We start from the raw sequence: 26,742 nt of genomic DNA, 5'->3' as shown, positions 1-26,742 counted from the left end.
ATTCTATTTTGAAATCCGGTTAGAAGGCTTAATGTAATCATTGAGCTTCTAATTTTAGCTCTATTCGCGATCCTTCGAGAAACTGGGATGCTCCGGTTAAAGCAAGATGAAGAAAGAATTGTTACCCTGAGAGCGATAGAGATGCCCGGCATTTTAATCGGACATTCTGACGTCATTCATATTTGGTTTCGGCGCTCGTGTTCGCTACGCCAAGCCGGTCACGTGCGTTTGTTATGCTTTTTTTTTTCTCAGAGCGCATAACACCAACGGAGGAGAAACGATTTTAGATAGCAAATGACTTTCTTATTGTGCAGACGTGATTTCTTTTATCTGCGCTGTTACTTACATTACCATTGTAATTCTCGAATATTGAACAACAAAAATATTAGAGCCAACCACAGTTGGTTTACTGGGAAATAGACAAATTTCACTATATTTCACGGAGACGCAGAACATAGAAGCATCTTTTCTCTAGTCTGTGGAGAACGTATCCGTTTCAGTTTTTGGCGTTGTGAGAATCTCCTCTCATCGCTGAATATTATTTCGTCGTAGGATTGTCAGTAGTGGAGTATTTTTTTTCTGGAGACACAGATTAATATTTAACAGGATAGTTTCAATGACTCACAACGGGCAGGCTATGAATGGTACACCGGGGAAGACGGTATGATTTTTATTGAAATAATTTAAATAGTAAACATTGGAGCGTTCTCATATTCATTATGGTGATGTAGATGGTAGTTGTGTTGGTGATGAAGAAGGTGATCATGTTGATATTTGTGGTGGTGGTGGTTGATCACGAGCGATGATTATGACTTCCAGTAATTGATGCATACACATTATAAAAAAAGGATTAGTCAAAATGATCATTTTCTTTATGTGTCCCACCGATAAAATTGGTCAAATTCAAGACATTTCCTGGTAGATTTTTTTTACCATTACTTTTGGTTCATTTTGACCATTTTTTTTCGGTCGGACACATATTAATCAACATATTGGAACAATCTTTTTTTTTTTTTTTTTTTTTTTTTACTAGTGTATGGAATGTTCATAGTAGATCAATGTTCAGTTCAGTTAAGTTCACTTCTGAAGGTTTCCATGGCGAAGAAGAATAGTGTAGTAGGTTTTACGGTACACCATGTATCTTTATTGGGCAAGTGTTGGTCCTGAAAAGGACCACCCAATCTCGACGTTTCGTCAGTTGTGTTCTTGTCGTCTTCAGGAGAAATCTCCTGAAGAACACATTAATTGTCGAAACGTCGAGATTGGATGGTCATTTTCAGGACCAACACTTGCCCAAGAAAGATACATGGTGTACCGTGAAACCTACTACACTATCAGTTAAGTTCGATCTATCCGTTTCCATCTTGAAACACATGGTAACGATTTACAACATATGAAATATTTCATGTAATAAAGTTTAATAAAGTATTTCATGTACATGTAATTGAAGTAAATTTTACAAAAATATGATTACGTTTCGAAAAGTAAAATTGAGATGTATTTGATTGAAAGATATTTTAAGATTTTTTTTAAAGTTTTAAGCTGTGTATATGGATTTAGAAAGCAGATTTTATCTGCCTTTGTAATCGAATAAAATGTATATTTTAACTTTGATATTTAACTATTTGCCCAGACATCAAAAAAAAAAAAAAAAATCAAATACACTTTTTGGTAAAAGTGTTCGAAGTTTTACTAACGCTACTATACACAATTTAACACTTGTTGGTATATTGTCAGTCCATGTCATGTTTCCTAAAATGTTTGTTTAAAAAAATGTAATGTTTTACTTCCGAAATAAATAAAATTTTGTGTTTTTCGGTATTCAAAGATAATATTATTGCAATTAAAACCATCATGACACCTTGATTAATGTATATCTTTCAGTTTTTCGTTAATTGATAGTTTAAGAAAGGATGTCGGTATGTACCATCGGCAAATGGTATTAATTTCAATTTATAGCAAATACAATACAAATGGTTTATTCAATGAAAGCATGTCGCCAGATGTTGCATTATACTTTATGTAGGCATGTCAGTAGATGTACGAATTTTTTTTTAGTACAGTACAGAATCAGGCCATAAATACCAACCATTAATAGAAACAGATTTATGACTAATTTGTTTAATTGATTAATCCAGGGTATTATTTGGAATCATCGACCAACAGAAAGCCATAAACCAAATGCCATTTTAGATGCGAGAAAGCTGTTTCACTATATTTGATTTTTCAATTAGTCTTTAAAGGAGAATGAAACTCTTGGAGCAAGTTAGCTTTTGTGAAAGCAGAAAAATCAAAGAATAAGATCAACAAAAGTTTGAGTAAAATAGGACTAGCAATAGAAGAGTTATGAGCATTTGAATGTCGAGATCACTAATGCTATGGAGATTCTCCCATTGGCAATGCGACCAAGATCTATGATGTCACAGATGAACAACTCTCCCCTTTTGGACACTGAAAATATACCCCAAAACATCTCTTTTTGCTCATTCTAATCATATGACAAACGATTCATCAATGATATAATGTGAAACCTCTGTACTTGTCCTCTCATAAAGAGAACACCTCACCTTGTGATAGACTCTATAAAAGTGAGAATATAAGTGAAATAAGTACTAAAGTAATGAGGGAGTTGTACGTGTGTGACATCACAGATCTTGGTCGCATTGCCAATTAGAGGATCTACATGGCAGTAGTGATCTCGACATTCAAATGCTCATAACTTTCTTATTATTCATTCAATCTTCCTCAAACTTTCAACAATATGTTTCTTTGATTTTTCTCTTTGATGTGGATTCAGCTGGTTTCAAGGGTTTCATTCTCCTTTAAACGTACACTATATGTGTATTTTAGAAGGATTCGTTGAACTGATAATAATGGAAAAATAAATGATGCTGGTATCTCAATTTATTTATACAGGAAATTGAATTATCATGAAAAACAAATTTTCCCTTTTCTTGCACTGATATGATTTCTGGTCAAATTTAGTGCTTGATGTAATTATTCCACGGCCGACCACTAAACAAAGTTGTTCAAATATACCACTCATGGTGGCGAATGCTTTGGGTGAGATTGAATTGAAATAATACAAACCACATTGTGGGTATCCATGTTTTTCGGACTAGCGGTAGAAATTTGACCCAGGTGCTTAATTAGCGATTTATTTTCACGTTTTAAAATTGCTTCAAAAATCAAGCAGTCGTGTTACCGTGGTATAGGATATTTCCGATTTGGCTTGATTATATACATGTAGCTTGGTGAAATGATTACTGCTTTACCGCAGAATTGATTAAGATTGGACACCATTGATGGGTACTGTAATAGATATTTAAAAAAAAATTATTACAGGGATTGCTGAACTTGAAAAATAATACTAATATTGAAATACAAGCTGTTTTACGGAAACTATCATGATGTCAAAAAAGGAGGAGGAATTGATTTTTTTCCCTCGTTCATGCTCACAGCTGTTCACGAAATTAAAACAACCAAATGCCGATTGTATTTCCAACGATATGATTAGCGTTATATAAATGCTAAAGTTAGACAAATATTTTAATAAGATAAGTGTTCGTTGACGTAAAAGCTGTAATCAGACAATTTTTAATCAAACAAACGTCATATTCGGAAGTCTGGTATATTAATGCAAATAGACTATTAAAATGTAAAAGTTCAAGTGATGTCGTCTACTACATGTAGATGTATTTTTTTCTGTTGTTGTTGTTATGTGATACCACTGTACTGGTAATCTATGCATAATTTTATATTTCTATTCTGTATAATTACATTTTTGATAATTACAGAGGCCTATTTCCGACAAAGGGTTCTAGTTGCATATGGGATCTGTGTACCGGGCAGTTGCCCGGTCCGAAACAGACAGTCGTGGATTGCAACAAATTTTCTTTGGTAATTTGATTGTGAAACAATGCATATTGAAAATGTCCCAGATATGAATGCAAGTGTAGGCATGTGATAGGTCATCATGCGGTAAATAGGCCCCTGGTCGATATTCAAGAGACGGTGTGCGCATGAAGCTATCCGAATCGCCTACGCAATCAAACGCTGATCAAACAACTCCTTGGTAAACACTTTCTCATTTCCATTAGAGGTTAATTCTCAATACCAATATTGGCTCTACACGAGTTCGAATGAACTTCGTGATTTTTTTATTATTTTCGTTTGAAATGGTTAAAACGGTAACTGTTCAATTTATCTGATTATAAGAGCGCTATCAAATATTCTACGCGCGCGACTATGCGTGTTTGACAAATGTTAATAAAATGAGAACAAATCTACCAATCACGACAAATGTGATTGAGAGGGGTTTCATGCAACCCGGAAGTGAATCGTTTGATATCTTTGCCCATGGTCGATGATTCAGAGAGAGGGAAATGGGGAAGGCAAAGAAATAACACGAGAATCGATATGAAATATGCCGTTTCGTCTCGCTCGCATTCTCCCGGGGTCGGATCGGAAAGACAAGCCGTCTTTCTTTTTCTATCAAGGCAAATCGTATTGCTGGCTCGCGTCCAAAACCCGATCCGTGGTGATTTTTGTTTTCACATTCAATAAGTAGTATTGAGATTATTTTCATATGAATGAAAGCCGCGCCTTGATGGTTGATGATAAAAACATTTCCCCTTTATGTATTAATCAGGCATGAAAATTCTCCGCGTTTCCGCGGATTTCCGCGTTTTTCAGACCTTCATTTTTGAGGAGCGCGATCGCGCCGGCGCTCCTACCGCGCTCCTTAAAAAGAATTAAAAAAAAAGAGAAAAAAAAAATTGCTAAAATTTCACATTTCACATCTTTAAATCTATGAAATGGTCTTCTTTTTTCCATAATTCCTTGAAATTACTTTGATTTAGTTGAAAACTATCAGAAAAATTAAGAATATTCATCTCTTTCCCGACTCTGATTTTAATTTAAACTCGGTAAATATTTGCAGTCCCATGTAGTCCCATATGTAGATTTTCATGGCAGCACCATGAAAGTCTACATGTGGGACTACAATATTTACCGAGGTAAGTTTTTTTTTTAGCAGTAGCGCATACGACATCTTGCCCCCTGGACCCCCACCGGGGCGTTGCCCCTGGACCCCACCCGTTAGCAGCGAGCGGCAAGCCGCTCGCCCGGTGGGCTTTGCCCACCGTCTTGTCAACGACATTTCCAAAACCCTTTCAGCTTTTTTTTTCATACCCAATTTTCATGTCTGATTAATGTTCCATGTAGGATGTCTCGACCAATGAGTTTTAAATAGATCTTGTTACATACTATTAATGAATGCTGCTGTAATTGTTTTCTCATTATTGGAATTCAGCTAAGAGACTTTATATATATGGTTATTTGTGGGTGTGTGTGACATTGTTTGTTGATGGTTGTAGAAATTTGATCTGTATTTGATAAATATTCTACATGCATCAATTTATCCAAGACATGGTCAGATATTTTCCCAAGACTTGATTTTTAACAATAGTGCCAGATGCAGCGTGTGTGTGTGTGTAAGTTGTATACTTCGAAGTTCGAACAATTAAAAAACAAAAGAAATAGTGAGTGAGGGACATCATCGACTGTCTAATTTGCATATCACTGTTTTGTGAAAATAACAAAAAATTTAAAATGTCATAACTTTCTCATCTTGAACCCGATTTTTTGATGAAATTTTCAGCGTTATGCTAGTTTTATTTTTCTCTATTTATTCAAATCTACATTTTCTGGGGTGGACTTGACCTTCAAAAAAAAATGAAGGGGCGTAAAAATGTAACATTTTTAATCAGATAAAAAGTAGGCCTTTTTTGGCCATACTGGCCTGGTCAATCCTGGTTAATCTCATCTATACAGCAATACATTAACACGAATTGAATCAGATCTTAAAAGTTCAGATTTCCACTTTAGCTTATGGGTATTTTAAAAAATGATTTAAAGGAATATGATTTGGGAACCAATAACAGGTTGCCAGTTAAAGACATCACCATTGTCTTACAAATAATTGTTATATGCCTACTGATGATTATATTTCCATTCTCCATGTTTTCCTTTTTGAATCCATAGAGTGCTCTCGATGGTGGAGCATCTCCAGATCCTCTGATTGAGAAACCAAACTTCAAGAATGGTCCTGATGGAAAGTATGTGAGTTTGAATGATGTATCAGCCGCTCAAGACATCGAGCCATATGACAACGAAGATGACCAAGCTCGAGGGAAATGGGGAAGTAAGATTGACTTCCTCCTCTCCTGTGTGAGCTATGCTGTTGGTATTGGAAATGTTTGGAGGTTTCCTTTTCTTTGCTTCAAAAATGGAGGTGGTAAGTGTTGCTTCTTTCAAAGAGTACAAATTTTTACATTTCCCACTTAACTGTATTGATTAATTAAATAATTTGTAAAATAATGATTGATAAATATCTAATGATTCAATTATTAATGAAAGAATTTTGTTTGTTAATAATTGTCTTGCCTCATTTCGATTACAGTACCAGTCCATAAGAAGTGTAATGCAGTGCCAAATTTTTGCATGTTAATATAGCAGAGTGCAATTTCATTAGATACTAAAGCTTCTAAAAATTCCACCATTTTTCATAAACTTGTACATAAAAACCTTACAGCTCTGCGATTTCTGTTGTATTTCAATTTTGACTCCAAACTGCTATGAATCTGATCATTCCTCTGATTACCAGACATTGTAAACAGTGAGTGCTGGTGTGAGTGGGCGAACTGGAGCAGTTTTAATTAGACAAGCTCTTAGTCTGAGACTAATCACTGGGTAGTCAGAAACAGATGTATTGATAAGTGGAAACCATTCATGTCACATGGAGACGTTTTAAATGCCATTATGATATATTTGTAGATCCTCCTTTGATCAGCATTGGTACAATATATGTACAAACATGTATAGGGACAGCAATAACGATACTGAGATGTTTTCTATATTATGTACATATTTTATTTTTGTGTATTTTCTATGTTTTAAAGAAAAAAATCAATATGGTAGTTAACATGCTGGTAGCTTTTATTCAACATGACCAAGTAGTGTAGGAGTAAAAGATATTATTTAACACTTATATAATTCAACACTTTGATTCCTGTTTTTATTTCAGGTGCTTTCTTGATTCCTTACATCCTGATGTTGGTCCTGGCTGGCCTTCCATTGTTCCTCCTTGAGATGAGCTTTGGTCAGTTCACTAGTGTAGGATGTCTTGGAATCTGGAAGATCTGCCCCATGTTCAAAGGTAGGTTGATGTCCTCAAATGGAAAGTGTCACCTTTATTGATTAAAGCTCTTCTAATCTGGCTACTGGTTTGCAAAGAGTGCAGTTAGTAGTCCGATCCCCCCCTTGAACGGGGGTTTGTAGGGTTGGCCTCACCTTAACAGCAATCGCTCTTACCCTTCCCTCCATTATGCACAATTCCAGTGCATCCTCAACTAGTCTGCAGGCACAGACCCTGATTGAAACTTTGATCAACAAGTGCGTCTCCATGCAAAGACTAGCACATGCAAATCTTGCTGAGCGAGAGGGCCTTCAGTACACAAGGCATGAGTAGGCTGCACATTCAGACCCTTAACTCGAGTGAAGTGTTTGCACAGCAGACTAATGCTCAACCAACCCTTTTACTCTCTTCCACTTGTTTTTTCATGTCTTTGGTTCCCCCCTTCCCTGTTCTTTTTTCTTATCCTCGTCAAGAGTACTATTATTAAAAAAAAAATTAGATATGCTCACATCAGGGGATTAACAATAAATAAAGCTCAAATATGATTTGTTATTTGTTTTAAGATTGTTCTTAGCTTAACTTTATACAGTGAAAGTAAAGAAAGCAGAAGAAACCCAACTGAAAGTTAATTTTGATCTGTTATGAACACCATTGCAGGTATTGGTTACGGAATGTTGATCATCTGTTTCTTGGTATCGATCTACTACCAAGTGATCCTGGCCTACACCATCTTCTATCTCTTCTCCTCTTTGACGTCTGTCCTACCGTGGGCAAGCTGTGGACATGGTTGGAACACAGATAACTGCACCAGTGAGAGAATAAAGGATGATAACTCAACTTTCAACCTCACAACCCTGCTAAACCCTAAACCACCCAGTGAGGAATATTTCTAGTAAGTCATGTTTGCTTCATAATTAAATGAGTAAAACTGAGGATTAGGGTTTAGTTAGTTTTGGAGGATATGATTTATGTTTGGCTTCACGTGCAAATTTTCCATCAGAGCAATTGTTGTCACCGGAGCATATATACTGGAACCATATTCACATACTGTTCTCCCCATGGTACTGCCCAAGAAACAATGTCTGTACTACCTCAGAGGAATTAAACAATAAAAAACAGAAAAATACTGGGTTGGAAATAGAGGCAGATAGGAAGAAACAAAAATATAAAAAATGATAGAAAGAGAGAGAGAGCAAGATAAGGTACAGTACCAAAGAAAGGGTAGAACTAAGAAAGATTTGGACTGATGATCATGAGTTGCCCTTGATTCAAGCAAAGCAAATTACCGTGTCAGCAGAAGGCCTTGAACATTTTGTTTTCCTCGGGGGGAGCTCATGCTCATCTAGAGAAAAAAGGCTTGTTAACTCTCGTCAGCACATTTGACTATACTGTGTAGTAAATGTGTGTAATATGGTACAGTAATTTGACCCCAAGTTCAAACAATCCACTTCGAATTTCAGCATACTGTTGGGCTTTTAAAACCCAAGAAAGCTCAGAAAAGTCTTTATAAGAAAGCCTTGAAAGAGTTCGCAGGAATTATAAGACCTTTTTTTCAGACAATCACCAAAATTTTAGAATGGAGCTTTTTTCTGAACTCAACAGTTTTAAATTTGGAGATTTAAAGTTTTAACATAAAGCTTGGGAAATAATTATAAGACCTAACAGTATGGGAGCCTAGTAGGAAAGTGGTCTAATAATTATGTCCCAAACTGTATGCTAATTGCTTTTTGTCTCACCTGCATAGCAGAGTGAGACTATAGGCGCCGCTTTTCCGACGGCGACGGCGGCGGCGGCGGCGGCGGCGGCGGCGGCGGCGACGGCGGCGTCAACACCAAATCTTAACCTGAGGTTAAGTTTTTGAAATGACAGCATAACTTAGAAAGTATATGGACCTAGTTCATGAAACTTGGCCATAAGGTTAATCAAGTATTACTGAACATCCTGCCTGAGTTTCATGTCACATGACCAAGGTCAAAGGTCATTTAGGGTCAATGAACTTAGACCATGTTGGGGGAATCAACATCAAAATCTTAACCTAAGGTTAAGTTTTTGAAATGTCATCATAACTTAGAAAATATATGGACCTAGTTCATGAAACTTATACATAAGGTTAATCAAGTATCACTGAACATCCTGCATGAGTTTCACGTCACATGACCAAGGTCAAAGGTCATTTAGGGTCAATGAACTTTGGCCGAATTGGGGGTATCTGTTGAATTACCATCATAACTTTGAAAGTTTATGGATCTGATTCATGAAACTTGGACATAATAGTAATCAAGTATTACTGAACATCCTGTGCAAGTTTCAGGTCACATGATCAAGGTCAAAGGTCATTTAGGGTCAATGAACTTTGGCCAAATTGGGGTATTTGTTGAATTACAGCCATAAATTTGAAAGTGTGTTGGTCTAGTTCATAAAACTTGGACATAATAGTAATCAAGTGTCACTGAACATCCTGTGCGAGTTTCAGGTCACATGATCAAGGTCAAAGGTCATGTAAGGTCAAAGAACTTTGGCCACGTTGGGGGTATTTGTTGAATTGCCATCATATCTCTATAAGTGTATTGGTCTAGTTCATAAAACGTGGAAATAAGAGTAACCAAGTATCACTGAACATCTTGTGCGAGTTATAGTAGTTTTCAAAATCAGCACTGCTGCTATATTGAATCGCGTGATGCAGGTGAGACGGCCAGAGGCATTCCACTTGTTAGGTATGCTATACCTGTTATTCTATTAAGTTCAAGTTAAGAATGCCAGTAGTCCAAAAATGTTATGATTGAAGTGAAATGTCTTTATTGTTTAATTTTAGCAACCATGTATTGGGTATCAGTAGTGGTGTTCATGATCTTGGTGATGTCAAGTGGAAGCTTGCTCTCTGTTTGTTGGCTGCATGGGTCATCACGTTCCTCTGTCTCATTAAGGGTATCAAGACCTCCGGAAAGGTAGGTTATAGTACATCAACTATCCTACCCTCTCTAACATAGGGCTTGCATTAACCTAAAGTGTTACCTTGAAGGCCCACCTCAACTGCTTTGCTGCCCTCAAAATGAGGAATCACTGCAAGGGCTGCCCCGCCTTAAAAAAAAGGCCAATCAAGAAAAAAAAACCCACCCAAGTCATGACTGGCTGGAGTTCTAAAACAATTCCTTTATGGGAGTTGTATGTATGTAGTAGATATTTATCTTTGAAAGTTATATTATCTTGCGGATCCTGTACACATGATGATGTAAGTATCCAGTTGGCTAACTTTTAGTACCCAGTTAAAAAAAAATCATCTGGGGGTGTTGTTTGAAAATTGCACAGGCTACAGGCAAAATTGTAAGTTTCAGTGTGAAGTCTTGGTTTTGATTGACACAGAAAAGCAATGGTTTCTGACTGTGTTACTATTGTGACTTTCTAAGAATGAACATTTTTCAGTACTGACAAGCTACATTAATATAATGGTGCCTTTGACTTTGTTAATTGAAACATTGATGCCTGCTAGAGTCAAGCTGAAGATCTCACTTTGATTGTCATTACTAATGCATCAAATACAGGAAAGGATTACCATCAAGTTACACATGTGTGTAACTTGATATACATGTATCTAAAAATACACAAGTTTACATGGTTTTCATGTATTGTTATTCTCATCATACCTTCAGCAAGGTATAATGTATTTTGATTAGTTTCTTCAACCTCAGTAGGATCATTGATTGATTGTCCAAGAGAGTATTGTTAAGAGGTTTATCAGCTATTTTGTATTTTTGTCTTCACCAGGTGGTATACCTGACGAGTACCTTCCCCTACCTTGTCCTCTTCATTCTTTTTATCCGTGGAGTCACCCTTGAGGGCGCTGTTGATGGGATCATATTTTACATGAAACCAGACATCGTCAAACTTGCAAAGCCACAGGTATTTTCTATTTCACATACTTATGTAGCATTTTCATCATCTGTTTGGAGTAGATTAACTTTGGGTTTTTATTACCAACATCAGTAAAGATATGCTCATGAAGGAGAGATTTTAAGTGGAGATAACACTACTTCTAGGTTCTTAAAATTCAATGTCATGAAGATTTCAAATGAAAATACCATGATTTTGAGCTGTTCTTGGATAGTCTGGCCCCGGCCTTGGCTTCAGCTTTCTGGCCTTGTGCACAACACTCCTGATTACAGTAATGTTCCAAGCCAGTAAAAACCAATTCATTCAGTTTATGCCATGTTTTCAACTTCTGTGTATGCTGATAATTCCCAATGTCTTTTCAACAAATACAGGTTTGGCAAGATGCAGCAACCCAAATCTTCTTTTCTTTAGGTGTGGCTTTTGGTTCTCTTCATACTCTATCAAGTTATAACAAATGGAAAAATAATTGTTACAGGTATAGTATTTCTCGTAAATTTACTATGTATTAAATATACAGATAATCAGATTAAGAATACACATAAACAAATGTAGCCTGGCTAAGATGGAAAGAGATTTCCGTCTATTATTGGTCTGATGAGTTTGGAATGTATGGGTCTTGTACAATTCTATTGCAGTGTTTGAATTATAAAGTGATTAGACAACCTTTGAATTCTTCTTAATCTTGATGGTATGAATAATGAACTTGTGAGTAGTAGATGGAAAATAATGATTTGGAAATATACAGTAATATCCACAGGAATTACGTTTGAAAAGTAAAAAATCTAAGCCATTATTTGAAAATGATTTTTAAGTTATATGCTAATAATTTCCTATGTCTTCATTGTGCCAAAGTTGCCAGTTGTCTCTTCATAATATACTCAGATCACCTCGAGCTGCAATCTATGGTATCTTTGAAGTCAATGATTTTTCTTTTCTCTTTTTTCTAACAGGGATGCTTTAATAGTATCTGTCATCAATTGCTTAACCAGTATATTTGCTGGTTTTGTAATATTTTCAGTACTTGGTTTTATGGCCAATCAAGCAGGTGTTTCAGTTGAAGATATAGTTACTTCAGGTATGGACAAACTTCCCTGATAATTGAAAAAATAAAAATAAACGTCTTAGGGTCATCCCATTCTTAAAGTTGAATAATTAGAGCTTGTGTCATGAGATTACCTCCTTCAAATTACTAAAGTTATATGTCCTTTATTCATTTTTTTAAATGAAAGTATATGCATGTTAAGTTGAAATGGATTGAGAGAGGTGTCTTGGGAGTCATTAATAGGCTGATTTGATATTTTATTGTGTTTTTTTTTTTGTCATCAAAGGAAAGATACTTATGTTAAAGTACAGTACATATGTGTAGATATCTCTTTTTAATTTTTTTTTGGTACTTGGTAAAGCTTAAAGTGCATGGAATCAAAACTTATTGGACAAAACCACAAAATATTAACTTTTGTCATATTCATTGCACTATGTTTTAGTCTTTTGGCAGGGATCTCTTATATGGGGGGGGGGTACTTTACTTAGCGTACTCTCGTAATTACATTTATCAGCATCGTCCATGGTTTTGTTACATGGAACAATTGAAACCTCTTTTGAGCATATGTCTTTTATGAATGACATCACAAAATACTTTCATTTTTAACAGTTTCTTATTTCCCATTTCAATCAATTGAGGTTAAAACGATGTATCTTTACTACTGCTAAAATATTTTTATTCAAATGATGTATCTTTCTACTGCTGTAATGTTATTTAATGAGTGATCTTATTCATTCTTCTTTTGTCATACAGGTCCTGGTCTTGCATTTGTAGCCTACCCAGAGGCCATCGCTAGAATGCCCATTTCACCTCTTTGGTCTATTCTTTTCTTCACTATGCTCTTCATGTTAGGACTCGGAAGTCAGGTAAAATAATTAATATCAAACTCTTATGACATTTTAAAAATCATTTTGATTTAAGCCTTTAGTTTCATTTTGTTGTAGCAGAGCTGTGTCATAGACACATGATGGGTATTCTCAGTGGTTTTCCATGTATGTCTTTATTCCAAGTTGGCAGAACAGCTGTGTTTGTGAATACAAATCATGAGGAAAAATCAATAAAAATACTAGGTCAGCTATTGTGAACCTGATTTGATTGAGACCGTGCTTGTTTTGGGGGAACAGAGGAATAAGATATTATATGAATTTATCAGTAAATTTACCTGTAGTATCAGTAAACTATTGCTCAAATGTTAGTTTTTCAAGCAATGCCTTTTTTTCTCAGCTTGATGATAAATAACAAGCATTATGTCATTAGACAATAGATGACAGGGGGGGTCTTAGAGAGGGTTAGAAAGGAAGTTTGTTCTTGAATGCCTGCTCATATTTTGATTTTTTTTTTCTTTCCACTACAGTTCTGCCAGTTTGAGACTGTAAACACAGGATTGGCCGATGAGCTTGAAAAATACAACAAAAATTTTAGAAAGTACAAGTGGTGTATAACTCTTACAATGTCAATCATATGCTTCCTTCTTGGATTACCTTTAGTTTGTGAGGTGAGTTTTAAAAATGCGTTTTATTTTCTCCTCCCTCTCTTTCTCCCTCTGTCTGTATGTCTCTCAATCTTCCTCTCTGTCTTTGTATGGCTTCCCCTCTCCCCCTTCCCCCTCTCCCTCCCCCACTCTCTATCTCTCAGTATATTTCCATCTCACTTCTTCTGTTCCTGCCCTTTCGAAGGGGATTTTTTTTTCTGACTCCCTTTAGGGTTTCTGTCTGTTTTATGAGTCACATGTCTTGTTCAAACAATTATTACAATCTGTTCTGTTCTGTACCATGAACAACCATGTGTGTGGGTGCATGCCTCCAGGCAGTAGTTTAGTAAGTGGTGCATGATAATGATAGAAAGGTAGGTAGATAGATACATGTAGATAAATGTATGACATTTCTTTTACAACATATTTAAGTACAAGAGTTGCCAAAGCTGTTGTAGTTGTACATGTATAATTTCTCACATTTATATAGAAGTGATGATTTATCATAGTCTATTACAATTGAAGTATAACATGTCTAATATTTTTATATAATAAATCAATAACTATATATATGTTTATTGTTGATAGGGAGGGATGTACCTTGTTAATCTCATGAATGATTTCTCAGGCGGTCTCTCACTCGTCTTCATTGGAATGTTTGAGACTGTCGTCATCACTTGGTTCTATGGTAAGTTATAAAAGAGATATGAAGAATATTTGATCTGTCCCCTCCCCCTCCCCATTACAAAAAAAATCAATGAAAATGTGAATAAATATATAAAAACAGTTCAATTCCAATGAAATTAGATAAAATGTTTAGAAACAGTAAATAATGAAAAAAAATATCTTAACAAATATGTGAATGAATGGAAGCAATTGATTAAAGAATGAAAATTGATAACAGAAAATTGAAATTTATCACAATTAATATTTGTCATGTTTGGTCTGCATCATACCAGGTCAAAATTGTTTAATATTATTCCACATTCTTCACATGTATAATTTTGTTTACTTTGCTCACTTTGCTCACTTGATAGTTGTGAAATTATATTTATTTTTAGGATGAATGTATACGTTTATTTGAATAGTTTTATTCATTAAAAGACACCTTTCTTATTTATCCCTTTCCAGGTGCAGACAAATATCTTGATAATATTGAAGCTATGCTTGGATTCCGTCCTAATATTTACTGGAAGGCCTGCTGGAAATACATCTCCCCTGTTTTCTTATTAGTAAGTTCTAATAATAATACTGCAATATTTATAGATCATAATTGATTGAGACTATTTTTATTGGAAAAAAATCTTGTAAAAATTGTGGTGTAGTAATTCTTAATTGTGTCTGAGCTTGAATCGTGAGCATTAGAAAGAAAAAAGAAAGCATTTTGTTGTGATCATTGAACCGACAAAGAAATCGGATTAAATGAATCACTAATTTTATATTGAATGTTCAAAGCATATGATCATTTTGATAAAATATCATTAATCTCAAATTTGAATCCGTTATTCAAAAATTGTTGTAGTGTTCAAAGTCTACAATGTTTTGATAAGAATTACTTTCTTTATAATTATCCTTAGCCACTGGTCATGGTATTAACATTTCTCTTTACATTTCATTGATGTATTTTCCCTCTAATCAATGATATTGATGTTATAATATAAGATGTATTCCTTTATTTACAGGTGGTGATAATCTTTTCATTGGTGATGTACGAACCCAGTAAATATGGCAGTCATTACACCTATCCTAGCTGGGCTGAGGCTATGGGATGGATGATGACTATTGTTTCATTGGTTCCTATCATTGTCTATGCTATCTGGTTCATCTGGAAACAAGATGCATCCACTATCAAGGAGGTAAGTCCTTTTCTTATCATTTGTATACACTATGTGGATACTTGTGCAGAGAATAAATGCTAAAAGGTAGCAAGCGACGCACTTCCTCCTCTTCGTGGCAAAATTCCATGCATGAAACCCGTCCTGGTAGGTGATATGTTGGGCAATACATCACAGTAATTTGTTGATGTCCATGGAAATAACATACTTTTTAAAGAGAAATATTATTTTGTCACTTGCTACCTTTTGACATTTTTCAGGATTCTTTCCTGTATTGTGATTGCTTACAGGTTCTGAAAGGGTTAATATTTTATGTCATCTAGTAATTGATTGGCCACAACCAATTGATGTTCCATATTTATGCAAGAAAGTCCTTGATGTATGTGTCTGTCATCTTGTACAGCAGTAATTGTCTTTGATGAGGAATCAGATTGTTTTGTGTTATGATTGAGGTGAATGTTTTGTGACATTGTCCAGAAGAAGAACATTTAATGGAACAAGATAAGTGTGAATGTAAACTTTGAAACATAATTCAAAGAGGTGTGTGTCAGTGTTGAAATGTAGAAACAAATGAATACTTAAGAAAATATGCTGTGGAGAGAGTGTTGTGTTCAATGTCATTTTTTAAATTTAAACAGCAACATAATCATGATTGAAATCCAAACTACAAAACACAAACACCATCAGCAGTGCACTGTACAGTGTCGAAGATATAAAGCTGATTATACTTCGATCGTATTCAAAATTTTCCACTCTCAATTTCGCATCTTGCGCAGTTTGACCCTCCAACAAGAAAGGTAAATTCTGGCACCAGCTTGTGTAGGCTTCCACTGCGTGAGCAAATTTAAACACATTTCAAAACTCAATCCTGTTCAATGTTGCATTCAAGATGTTGAAGGTCGTAAAGTCTCAGCTGATCATGTTCCCAAACGCACCTTTTTCAGTGTTTAAATTTTCCCTCCCAATCGCAATCTGAAAGTTGTTTACTTTTGCAACTGGAAAGTCGGACATTCAACACACGTTTGTTTCTCATTGTATGCATTTTGTAATTGGGTTTTCAATTTTGATTCATGTCGCTGTTTAAATTTGAAAATCAACATAGAGCACACCCATAATCTTCCAAAATTTTGGTCATACCTTTTTGTCTCGCCTGCATAGCAGAGCGAGACTATAGGCACCGCTTTTCCGACGGCAGCGTCGTCAACATTGAAATCTTAACCAAGGTTAAGTTTTTAAAATGTCATCATAACTTAGAAAGTATATGGACCTAGTTCATGAAACTTGGACATAAGGGTAATCAAGTATTACTCAATATCCTTCCTGAGTTTCTGGTCACATGACCAAGGTCAAAGGTCATTTAGGGTAAATGAACTTAGACCATGTTGGGGGAATCAATATCGAAATCTTAACCAAGGTTAAGTTTTTGAAATGTCGTCTAGTTCGTGAAACTTGGGCATAAGGGTAATGAAGTGTTACTGAACATCCTGCCTGAGTTTCAGGTCACATAACCAAGATCAAAGGTCATTCAGGGTTGATGAACTTTGGCCATGTTTGTGAATATTTGTTGAATTACCACCGTAACTTTGAAAGTTTATGGATGTGGTTCAGGAAACTATAGACATAAGAGAAATTAAGTATCCCTGAACATCCTGTGTGAGTTTCAGGTCACATGACCAAGGTCAAAGGTCATTTAGGGTCAACAAACTCTGATAATATTGGAGATATTTGTGGAATTGTCATCATAACTTCAAAAGTTTATATATCTAGTTCATGAAATCCTTCATAAGAGTAATCATGTATCCAATTCAATTTTCAATTCAATTCTGGTTTTATTGTGAAAATGGTACATGACAAAAGTCCGAAGACTCATATCATATTTACAAAGTCAAAATGTACATGGATATTATTAAAAGATTACAATATATCACAATTCTAGTGCTAGACAAATAATCAACAAATAAAGCCCTGAATATCCTGTGTGTGATTCAGGTCACATGACCAAGATCAAAGGTCATTTAAGGTCAATTAACTTTGGCCAAGTTGAGGGTATTTGTTGAATTGGCATCATAACTAAAAAGTTTTTGGATCTACACATGTAGTTCATGAAACATAGACATTAGGGTACTCAAGTATTGTTTTGCACACGTCTTAGCTGACATGATCATGGTCAAAGGTCATGTTGGGTCAATTGACATAGTATTCTATTTTCATACGAGTGTTTTCTTTTGTGAATAATAAATTATTCTATAGCTGTTTTCAAAGTCAGCACTGCTGCTATATCGAATCGCGTAATGCAGGCGAGACTGCCAGAGGCGTTCTACTTGTTCTTATTAGTCTTCATTAAGATTTGCTGCCATACGTGTATGTCATTAATGTTAGTGTGTTATGCCCCAGGGGTGGTATTACAAGTATGCTCTAGATGGAATGTTGATATTATGTTCAGTGTGCACAATGCATATTTCAAGAGGTTTTTTTATATAAATGTATCTACATGAATGCGCTGTGAAACCTGTGATGTTCAAGGTTTAGTCAGTATGTGATGCAGATAATGACAAAAGGGACAGAATTATAGACAATATATTAAAAGCCTGTGATGCTGTCTAAAGCTTGGTTAAATGAGCCATAGTGCCATCTACCTTTGAAATGTCACACTTTATTTAAATCATCATTCATCTGCATCTTCAAGACTGACTGACCTTTATTAAGGTTTGCTACCATATGTTCATGTCACTAATGATGTTATGCCCCAGGGGTGCTTTTATGAGTATGTGTTAGATGGAATTTTAATGTTATGTTCAGTGTGCACGGTACAAATTTGGAGATGTTTTTTTAATACATGTTATCTGCATTAATGTGCTGTGAAGCCTGTGATGTTCAAGGTTTAGTCATGTTGTTTTCAATATTATGTATCTACATGAATGTGCTGTGAAGCTTGTGATGTTCAAGGTTTAGTCAGATGTTGTTTTTAATATGTATCTACATGAATGTGCTGTGAAGCTTGTGATGTTCAAGGTTTAGTCAGTAATGCAGTTAACGAGAAAAACAACAGAATAGTAGACAGTATATTTAAAGCCTGTCTAAAGCTAGACAGCTGGCAGCCGTCTGTTTCGAGTTTTTTAACATTTTAATTTTTCTTAAAATTTTTCCTCGTACACAGGCGGCTCGCTATCGTGCAGCTGCCATTAGGGGGTTAACAATGCACAATCCCCCGGACGGGGCTCATCGATTTGTCTTTATTTCATAAACATATATAAAAAGAACTGTACCAAAATAAAGATTATCATTCCGTTTTGGCCTGAAATGCACCAAAACGGGGAAAAAACAGTGACTTACTTAGGCTGTCGTGCAACTTCACTTCCCTGTTTTATCCGAACTTAATACATAAACATATGGCCATTGAGTCCCTGTAGGCTGTACAGATCAAGCTAGAACTTCGGTCTCTGTATTTGGCGAGTGGAGCCAACAGAGTTAAGCGGAACAACCAACATAAGAGACCGAAGCTTTTGGTCTAGTCTATTAAAAGCTTTGGTAAAGGTAACCCAGAGAGCTCCAGCCCGCGTAGCGGGCTGGAGCCCAGACGCTCAGTGTGCAAACGGGCATTCAGGTGAGAGTACCGTGAAGTTTGGTCAAAATAATTTTGATAATACATAATTAAAACAGAAATTAAGCACTTACCACGATTGTATGGATGATAGTCTAACGAGTGGCAGTTTCCTGACATCGAGGCACAGACTGGAACCTCAAAAAACGATCAGTTCTGTCGCGGTAGCTCTCCTCTTTCAGAATTCAACACAAAATGGCCGATCGAGACCGAGGCTAGTATAGCACTAGCGCATATAGACTTTGTCAAATTCGCGCATGCGCCCTACACCCTCTCGAACGGCCATTTTGCTATGAATTTTGAAAGAAGGAGAGCCACCGCGACAGAACTGATCGTTTTTTGAGGTTCCAGTCTGTGCCTCGATGTCAGGAAACTGCCACTCGTTAGACTATCATCCATACAATCGTGGTAAGTGCTTAATTTCTGTTTTAATTATGTATTATCAAAATTATTTTGACCAAACTTCACGGTACTCTCACCTGAATGCCCGTTTGCACACTGAGCGTCTGGGCTCCAGCCCGCTACGCGGGCTGGAGCTCTCTGAGTTATGGTAAAGGATAATTACAATGAAGTTGTGAACTAAAGTAGATTAATGATTATCATTGGAAGTTATTTGGCACATTTGTGACAATTCGTCACATATCAAATTCTGAACAACACCTAAGGAGTCATTTGCGCTCGCTTATATTATCACACCACATTAGAATTTTGGCGGGAATAAAGAATTTCATTAGGTTAGGGGTGTTAAAATGAACGGATAATTACAGTGGGAAAAAGGATATAAAAACACAAAGACAGAAGAAGATCGATCATTTGATTCTTTCTTGAGCTTTTGGTGGCTCTGAAAAGAGCCGTTTATTATTGTCAGTCAAAGAAAAGACAACTTAAGCACGCTCGCCACGGATACGGCGGGCAAGCTGGATGTCCTTTGGCATGATGGTGACACGCTTGGCGTGGATGGCGCAAAGGTTGGTGTCCTCGAAGAGACCGACCAAGTAAGCTTCGCTGGCCTCCTGGAGAGCCATGACGGCGGAGCTCTGGAAGCGGAGCTCGGTCTTGAAGTCCTGAGCGATCTCACGGACCAGACGCTGGAAGGGGAGCTTTCGGATGAGAAGCTCGGTGCTCTTCTGGTAGCGACGGATCTCACGGAGAGCGACGGTTCCAGGCCTGTAACGATGGGGCTTCTTGACTCCGCCAGTGGCTGGGGCGGACTTGCGAGCTGCCTTGGTGGCGAGCTGCTTGCGTGGAGCCTTTCCTCCGGTAGATTTGCGAGCGGTCTGCTTGGTACGGGCCATTGTTGATTCTTCAGATAGTTAACTGATAAATTTTCAAAGTAACCGCGACGTATTTATACCTCCAGACTGCTTCTCGCTGATTGGCTTATACCAGTGAATAGACGTTCGATCACTCCTCATTGGTCGCTTCCTCTACGAATCGCTGCCCTCATGCATTACGCATTAGTCATGCGGTCCATCTGTTCGCTTCCAACACGAAAATTTGAATCTTATTTTGCTTATTTTGGAGAATTTTCTTTGATATTAACTTTAAAATATGAACGCAATCTCTGCCACAAGTAAACACCTGCGCAAATAACACGATTTTGTAACTGATTTATTAATAAACGAATAGTTATATGAAGAATTTATCATTTTACCATCATGTGTGGCAACCGTAGGAATCATGCATTATTCATGAAAGGAGTACGGCCATAACATATCTCTCATAGATTATTTTTATTTCAAATATTTATGATTAGATATTAATTATCATCATTATTTATACTTACAGCATAACTTAATTATCAAATACACCGTATGTAATCGGTGGTATATTCTGATTTTGAACATTCGAGTAATTTGGGGGCAATATAGAATCTAACGCACGCCCCCGCGCACGCCGTAAACGGGTTCTCTTTCTCATGTATTATGCATGAGTAGCGTTTCGCTGTCGGCGGGAAATTGGAAATTGGTTGGTTTTGTGACGGGTTGCTGTATTCGCGGAACAAAGGAATTAGTCGAGTGGTCACTCACGTGCGCATAAAGGCTATATATACCGCACGAACAGCAGAATTGAGTATCAGTTTGAATCTCAAACAAGAAACTAAACATGTCTGGACGTGGCAAAGGAGGAAAGGGACTCGGAAAGGGAGGCGCCAAGCGTCATCGCAAGGTCTTGCGTGATAACATCCAAGGAATCACCAAGCCAGCCATCCGTCGTCTTGCCCGCCGTGGTGGTGTCAAGCGTATCAGCGGTCTCATCTACGAAGAGACCCGTGGTGTCCTCAAGGTTTTCCTTGAGAATGTCATCCGCGATGCCGTCACCTACTGCGAGCACGCCAAGAGGAAGACCGTCACCGCCATGGACGTCGTCTACGCCCTGAAGAGGCAGGGACGTACCCTCTACGGATTCGGAGGTTAAGAAGTTACACTTCTGCTGACCAACGGCAAAACGGCTCTTTTTAGAGCCACCAAATACTCAAGAAAGAATCAAATGGTTATTTCTCTGTCATCAATGATTGTATTTTTTTGTGTTATTCAAAGTCAAATCCCCTTTCCAAAAGAAAATAGATAACAAACTCAAAAACCCATTTTCCAGCAAATGGTAGACGAGGAATCGACTTGACATTAACCATTACATGTTGCATTACAAACAAAAAGTTGCAAGGCAAAAAAAGTCTGAAGAATTTTATCCCGAATGTTCTTATAAAATGTCTGTTCATTTTCCAACACCGTGGAATTTGAGTTTATAGAGAAAATAAATTTGAGTTAATTCCAGTAAAAAAATCACCTTCATTTCGGAATGAAGACCTTTTTCGTTTTATTTCAAATCAAATCACCTTTCTTAACCAACCACCACCCCTTCTGAGGATTGTCCCTGACCCCGCAAATCGCCCAAAATGATTTTTCAAGTGAACGTGTACTGTTTCGAGATGTGTGTGTGTGTTTTATCAAGGCAATGTCGGAAACGAAATTTTGTTATTTTATTCCCATTGCATGTACATGAAGTATGAAATAAAAAATGTGATTGTTATTTTTACAAAAAAAATAAACAGGCTTGGTATTATAAAATTTGTAGGTGTTATCACACCAGCAATTTAACCATCAGTTTTCATAAAGAAACTGCCAAGAAATACTCACTCCCTATTATATCATTGTTTTCCAATGCAGAAATTACGAATGGCATCTCGTCCCGCCGTTGACTTTGGGCCCGTTCTCAATCTTCATCGCAAAGAAGCCGGTTTCCCACCTCTGCCAAGCCGCTCTCAGAACGGCCACGGCACGCTCGATGAAACCAACAATACATTCGTCTGAGGTGTGGAACATACCATTCAGTTTAAGGGGTGCATTCGATTGGGAATATAATGGGTGTAAAACACCACTCCCTTTATGAAAACCAAGGATCTAAAAATAAAAACCTACAAAATGAATATTAAACTACAAGTGCTGCCAAGAGAATGTTATGTTTGTTGTTTGCTGAATTTATTTATCATTATTATTATTATTTTTTTTTTTTTTGGGGGGGGGGGATGTTGATCAAATCTGTCTATTGACTGGATATTGGCATAATTGTATTTAAAATATTGTTATTAGGGCACGGAAGGTGTCTGGCATTTTAAGATTTTAAGGATCCTTTGGGATGTCAAGGACACCCAAGTCCATTTTTTTTCTTCTCTTTTATTCCTTTTATCTTATTTTCCCCTCTTATTTTTTCACTACTTGACAATCATTATTGGGGATAGGACCCCCATGGTACCAGCAGGATCGGGAAATAGTGTAGGCTATACCAGAACTCAACACCCCTCTGCATTCTGTCAATATATATTTGTTTTCAACATAAGACTTTGTGATCTACTCTTGAATGCATCCAAATTCATGAAAAATGCAGAATTCCTGCTATGAAAAATAAAGAAAAAATGAGGAAAAAATATAGAAAAACAAACTAAAAAAAGATGGAAGGAAGATCTCCATAATTCAGCATAAAGGATTACTTACTTTCAGCTTACCAATGGAACACTGGTAGATAAAGCATCAGTATTAAAGTTAACTTCACAATCATATAAGGTACATATATATATTTTTTAGAATGCTTTAAAGGTGAAATATTAATAACAGCCTAACAGGGTCAAATAAATGCAGCTTTATAGGAGCTAGACCCATGTAAATGTAAGCTGCAAATAATGAATACCTTGACTGCAAGTTAAAAGCTTTCGCTGAATATAGACTTTACAATAGACTGAGCAGATGAGTCTGAAAGTTGAGACTTTGAAGTCCAAGAATATATTTTTGTAGAATTACAATTTACCCTTGAATATTAAGCCACCTTGTAAGAGCTCTTTAGAGATAATATGACACAGAGAGAGATTAATAAAATAGTTTGAGAATATTACTGAGAGGTGAAATCTATTATACTAGTTTGATCTCTCAAATATGCTGTCAATATGTAGTATATATATACTACACAAATGAATTTATTATGTTATGTATGAATATATGAAATCAATCTTGATATGGTTCATCAGGGTACAGATATATTTATATACCCAGAAACAATAATGTAATATGATGTGCACTATAACATTACATGCCCACCCCTTCCCTGATAATATATGTATAAGTAATATAATGTGATATATACTAACATACTCATCTTTCTCAACATATCCTGTCATTTCAGAAGTACAAAATGATATAATGTTATGTACACTATAATCTCTCCTTTCATTCCCCCCTACATGCCCCTTACTGCTCATTTTCCCATTATTCTCTCCTAAAATATAAAATTGATATGATTGTATGAAACTATTGGTTTATAAAATATAGGATCATATTTCGACATTTTTTATTAGTTATGTGCAATAAAGCTTGCAAACTTTAAGTCCTTTATAATTGAATTGACTTGAATTATTCTTTCACTTTGGGGTCAAACTATCTGAACTGCCAAACATGTGCTGGACACTTATATATTTACGAGTATCTGAAATACAGTATAAATCAAAGTGGTACCAGATAAAGAGCAAATTATGTATACAGAGATGATCAAGCTTTCTCAATATTTGTTTATTAATAAGACTTCAAAGTCTTCTTGATTAATGTGTCTGGTATACTGTAAATCTGTTTTTTTTTTCTTCTAATTTTGAAATTATATTTATCACCATGCATTGCTGCTGGAAACTATTTCTTTTGAATTAGGGACAATCCGAATTATTTAAGCTAGCTTGTAAAAGCTCTGTACACCTGCTTAACTGGATATTTGTTGTTTAAATGTATTTGTAGATGATTATACTCAAAGCATAGAAGAATATTTGCAAAATGGATACTACAATATTTCTACACGTACATGTATCTCGTTCATGCAAATCCTTCAAGATGATTAAATGATATAAATATACGGTTATTCCTTGATGCGGATTTTCATTGCTAAAGTAGCTTCAACATTTATAGGAATACAAGGTGATACAGTGTAACATGTACAGTATATATTTTACAAATTGTGTTATAGTTTATTACTTTTTATGATATTTAAAAAAAAGGTTGCAAATATGAATGTTTGGAACAGGGTATATGTGCTACATATTCAGATTTGAGCATTTTAATGCATGCGATGTGTTTGTGTGAATTATATTATCTCTACGATGTATATAGCACTTTCACTGATCAGCGTATGGTCTTATAAACAATCAAGCTATGTAGGGGGGGGGGTCCAGGTACTCAGTTCCAAAAGTAAAAATTTCAACAATTAATGAAAGGCACAAAGATTATGGCCCGTACTCTGAAGTTAGGCCATGGACTAACTATGCTAAAGTTATGGGAAGTTGAAAATATCAAAATTTTGTATATAACGTTTGTTTCTTGTTTTTGCTTTCCCCATGCTTCACTGGTGAAGACCATTTGAGTCATTATTACCATAGAGTTATGATTAATTTGATTAATGTTGAGAGATTCGTGGCACAATTGGCTATTTACAGTTAAACCACAACTTTAGACCACACTTTAAATTGAACCCTTCAGAATACGGGCCTATATGTTCATCTCAAATGTTTTGGGGTTTTTTTTTTGTAATTGGTAGAAAGAATATTTTCTATTTTGAAAAGATTTTTACAAACTGCTTGTAATCTTTGAAGTAGTGTGCTGTGTGTCAATTGATACTATATGGTGTGCGAAGTTATTTTTTCTCTTCTTTTACTACACATTCCACTTGTATATTAAGACCCCATGTGCCTGTATACATTAATTGACTTTACTTGGTTGATATCATTCATATCAAATGAATATTTACTTATGTTGCTCATTGGGTGAAAGATTAATAGATCCCTCACCTGGGTCGTCCAGTCACGAAGCTTAAAATAATAATTGTTCATTATCTTTTGGATGGAATTTTATGAATTGGTATTTGAGGTTTATTTAAATATGAATATAGGAGGTTATCTGTTTGTGATGTTTACAATGTATCACAATGTTTTGATTTACTTTATTTTTTGGATACTCTTTTTGTATTGTAAATATGTAAATATGGAGCGCAATATTGAGAAAGAATAGTCCAAAATGTTTTTTTTTTTTTGAAAATATGGTTTTATATAACCTTTTCAGTTCTAACTACATACTCTATAAAAGCTATTTTAAGAGAAAATTCGAATCTTGCGGTTTTAACCTCTTTATATGATGTTAATTTCATCATGTTCATGGTAAGGAATTCGCTAATCTATTGGTTGTAAATGTTAGAAGTCATGCTTCATGTGATTTTACATCCATTTAATATTTCCTTTCTTGTCAAGTAACAAAGACCGAGTTCGTGGACATTTTAAAATTTATCTTTTTTCTCATGTTTTCCTTTTTAGAACGTAAAATGTGTGATGTAAATAATATTGACTGAAAAGTAAGGTCAAAGATAGAATATATTTGCATGTTTTACGGTGATAAGATTTTTGTAGAATGGAGTAGGAATAATCTGAACCGTCGCAGCTGAATAACTTGTGTTATTCATACGGAAAATATATGATACGGAAAATATATAATATAGAAACAACAACAACAAAGATTCGAGTTCAACGACCAAGCTGAATCACATGTTAACCATGTTAACTGAAATAATCTGGTTCACCATGGCTGAAGATACATCAGTTCTCTCTTTTGAAATATGCTGAAATTTTGTTTATTTATTCTTCAAGTTATTGTTCTTATGTAGGTTGTCCCGTCAAGTATCTCTTTACAATGTTATACTTCTCTGCATAAGCATTATTGGAATGCATTTATCAGGTACTACTAGTACGTGGCTCACGTCATATCCTCGCATTGAATGCCCGCTTTTTCTTTTAACTGGAAATGTAGCAGCTAAAATATCAAAGACGCTTTTCTGACTCATTGATTGTTATTGTTAAAGTTATGTATAGAGATTCACCCCCTCTTCACTTTTATCGAAATAAACTTAGCTGAAACCAAATTCGTATGTCACGTTTAATGAAGCATGGTCTTCCAGGGTAGACACGGTTATGTAAAAGTTTCAGTATGGATGTTTTATTGTTATGAGTTTACTGTTTGTGAATGGTAATAGTTATGATATTGGTGTCCCTATGTTTGCTTTCGCTTTTTAAATCAAATGGAAGCATATGAAGTGATATCCCCGTGTATATAGATCTTTGTAAATAAATGTATTTACACAGTTAGTCATCAATCTTGACTCATTGGTACATTAAAACAAAATAATAAATGA

General features: G+C 35.8%; 3 protein-coding genes across 4 annotated transcripts; 2 read left to right on the top strand and 1 right to left on the bottom strand.

The window, feature by feature from the left end:
* Nucleotides 1-26,742, top strand: LOC129260769 (sodium- and chloride-dependent glycine transporter 1-like). 2 transcript variants are annotated; one of them, XM_064114608.1, is made up of 14 exons: nucleotides 1-661; nucleotides 6,046-6,298; nucleotides 7,088-7,219; nucleotides 7,856-8,090; nucleotides 10,011-10,143; nucleotides 10,961-11,095; nucleotides 11,458-11,561; nucleotides 12,037-12,161; nucleotides 12,882-12,994; nucleotides 13,483-13,623; nucleotides 14,188-14,287; nucleotides 14,731-14,831; nucleotides 15,282-15,455; nucleotides 22,203-26,742. In XM_064114608.1, the coding sequence occupies exons 1-14, from the start codon at nucleotides 617-619 to the stop codon at nucleotides 22,344-22,346; spliced, it is 1,935 nt and encodes a 644-aa protein (XP_063970678.1). In that variant the 5' UTR covers nucleotides 1-616; the 3' UTR covers nucleotides 22,347-26,742. The 2 variants fall into 2 exon arrangements, with proteins under 2 accessions (XP_063970678.1, XP_063970680.1); XM_064114610.1 differs by lacking the exon at nucleotides 1-661 and adding an exon at nucleotides 4,008-4,075.
* LOC129260767 (histone H4) lies at nucleotides 15,855-26,742 on the top strand. The gene is made up of 2 exons (XM_064114611.1): nucleotides 15,855-18,968; nucleotides 19,592-26,742. Exon 2 carries the CDS (start codon nucleotides 21,142-21,144, stop codon nucleotides 21,451-21,453), a length of 312 nt encoding a protein of 103 aa, XP_063970681.1. The 5' UTR covers nucleotides 15,855-18,968; nucleotides 19,592-21,141; the 3' UTR covers nucleotides 21,454-26,742.
* LOC129260766 (histone H3, embryonic) lies at nucleotides 19,680-20,450 on the bottom strand. Its single transcript, XM_054898736.2, has one exon. The coding sequence runs from the start codon at nucleotides 20,328-20,330 to the stop codon at nucleotides 19,920-19,922; it is 411 nt and encodes a 136-aa protein (XP_054754711.1). The 5' UTR covers nucleotides 20,331-20,450; the 3' UTR covers nucleotides 19,680-19,919.

Source organism: Lytechinus pictus, unplaced genomic scaffold (genome assembly GCF_037042905.1).
Source record: "Lytechinus pictus isolate F3 Inbred unplaced genomic scaffold, Lp3.0 scaffold_19, whole genome shotgun sequence".
In the NCBI taxonomy this organism is placed as follows: Eukaryota; Metazoa; Echinodermata; class Echinoidea; order Temnopleuroida; family Toxopneustidae; genus Lytechinus; species Lytechinus pictus.
The sequence above is the reverse complement of the archived record's forward strand: the minus strand, read 5'-3'. Positions and strand labels throughout refer to the sequence as shown.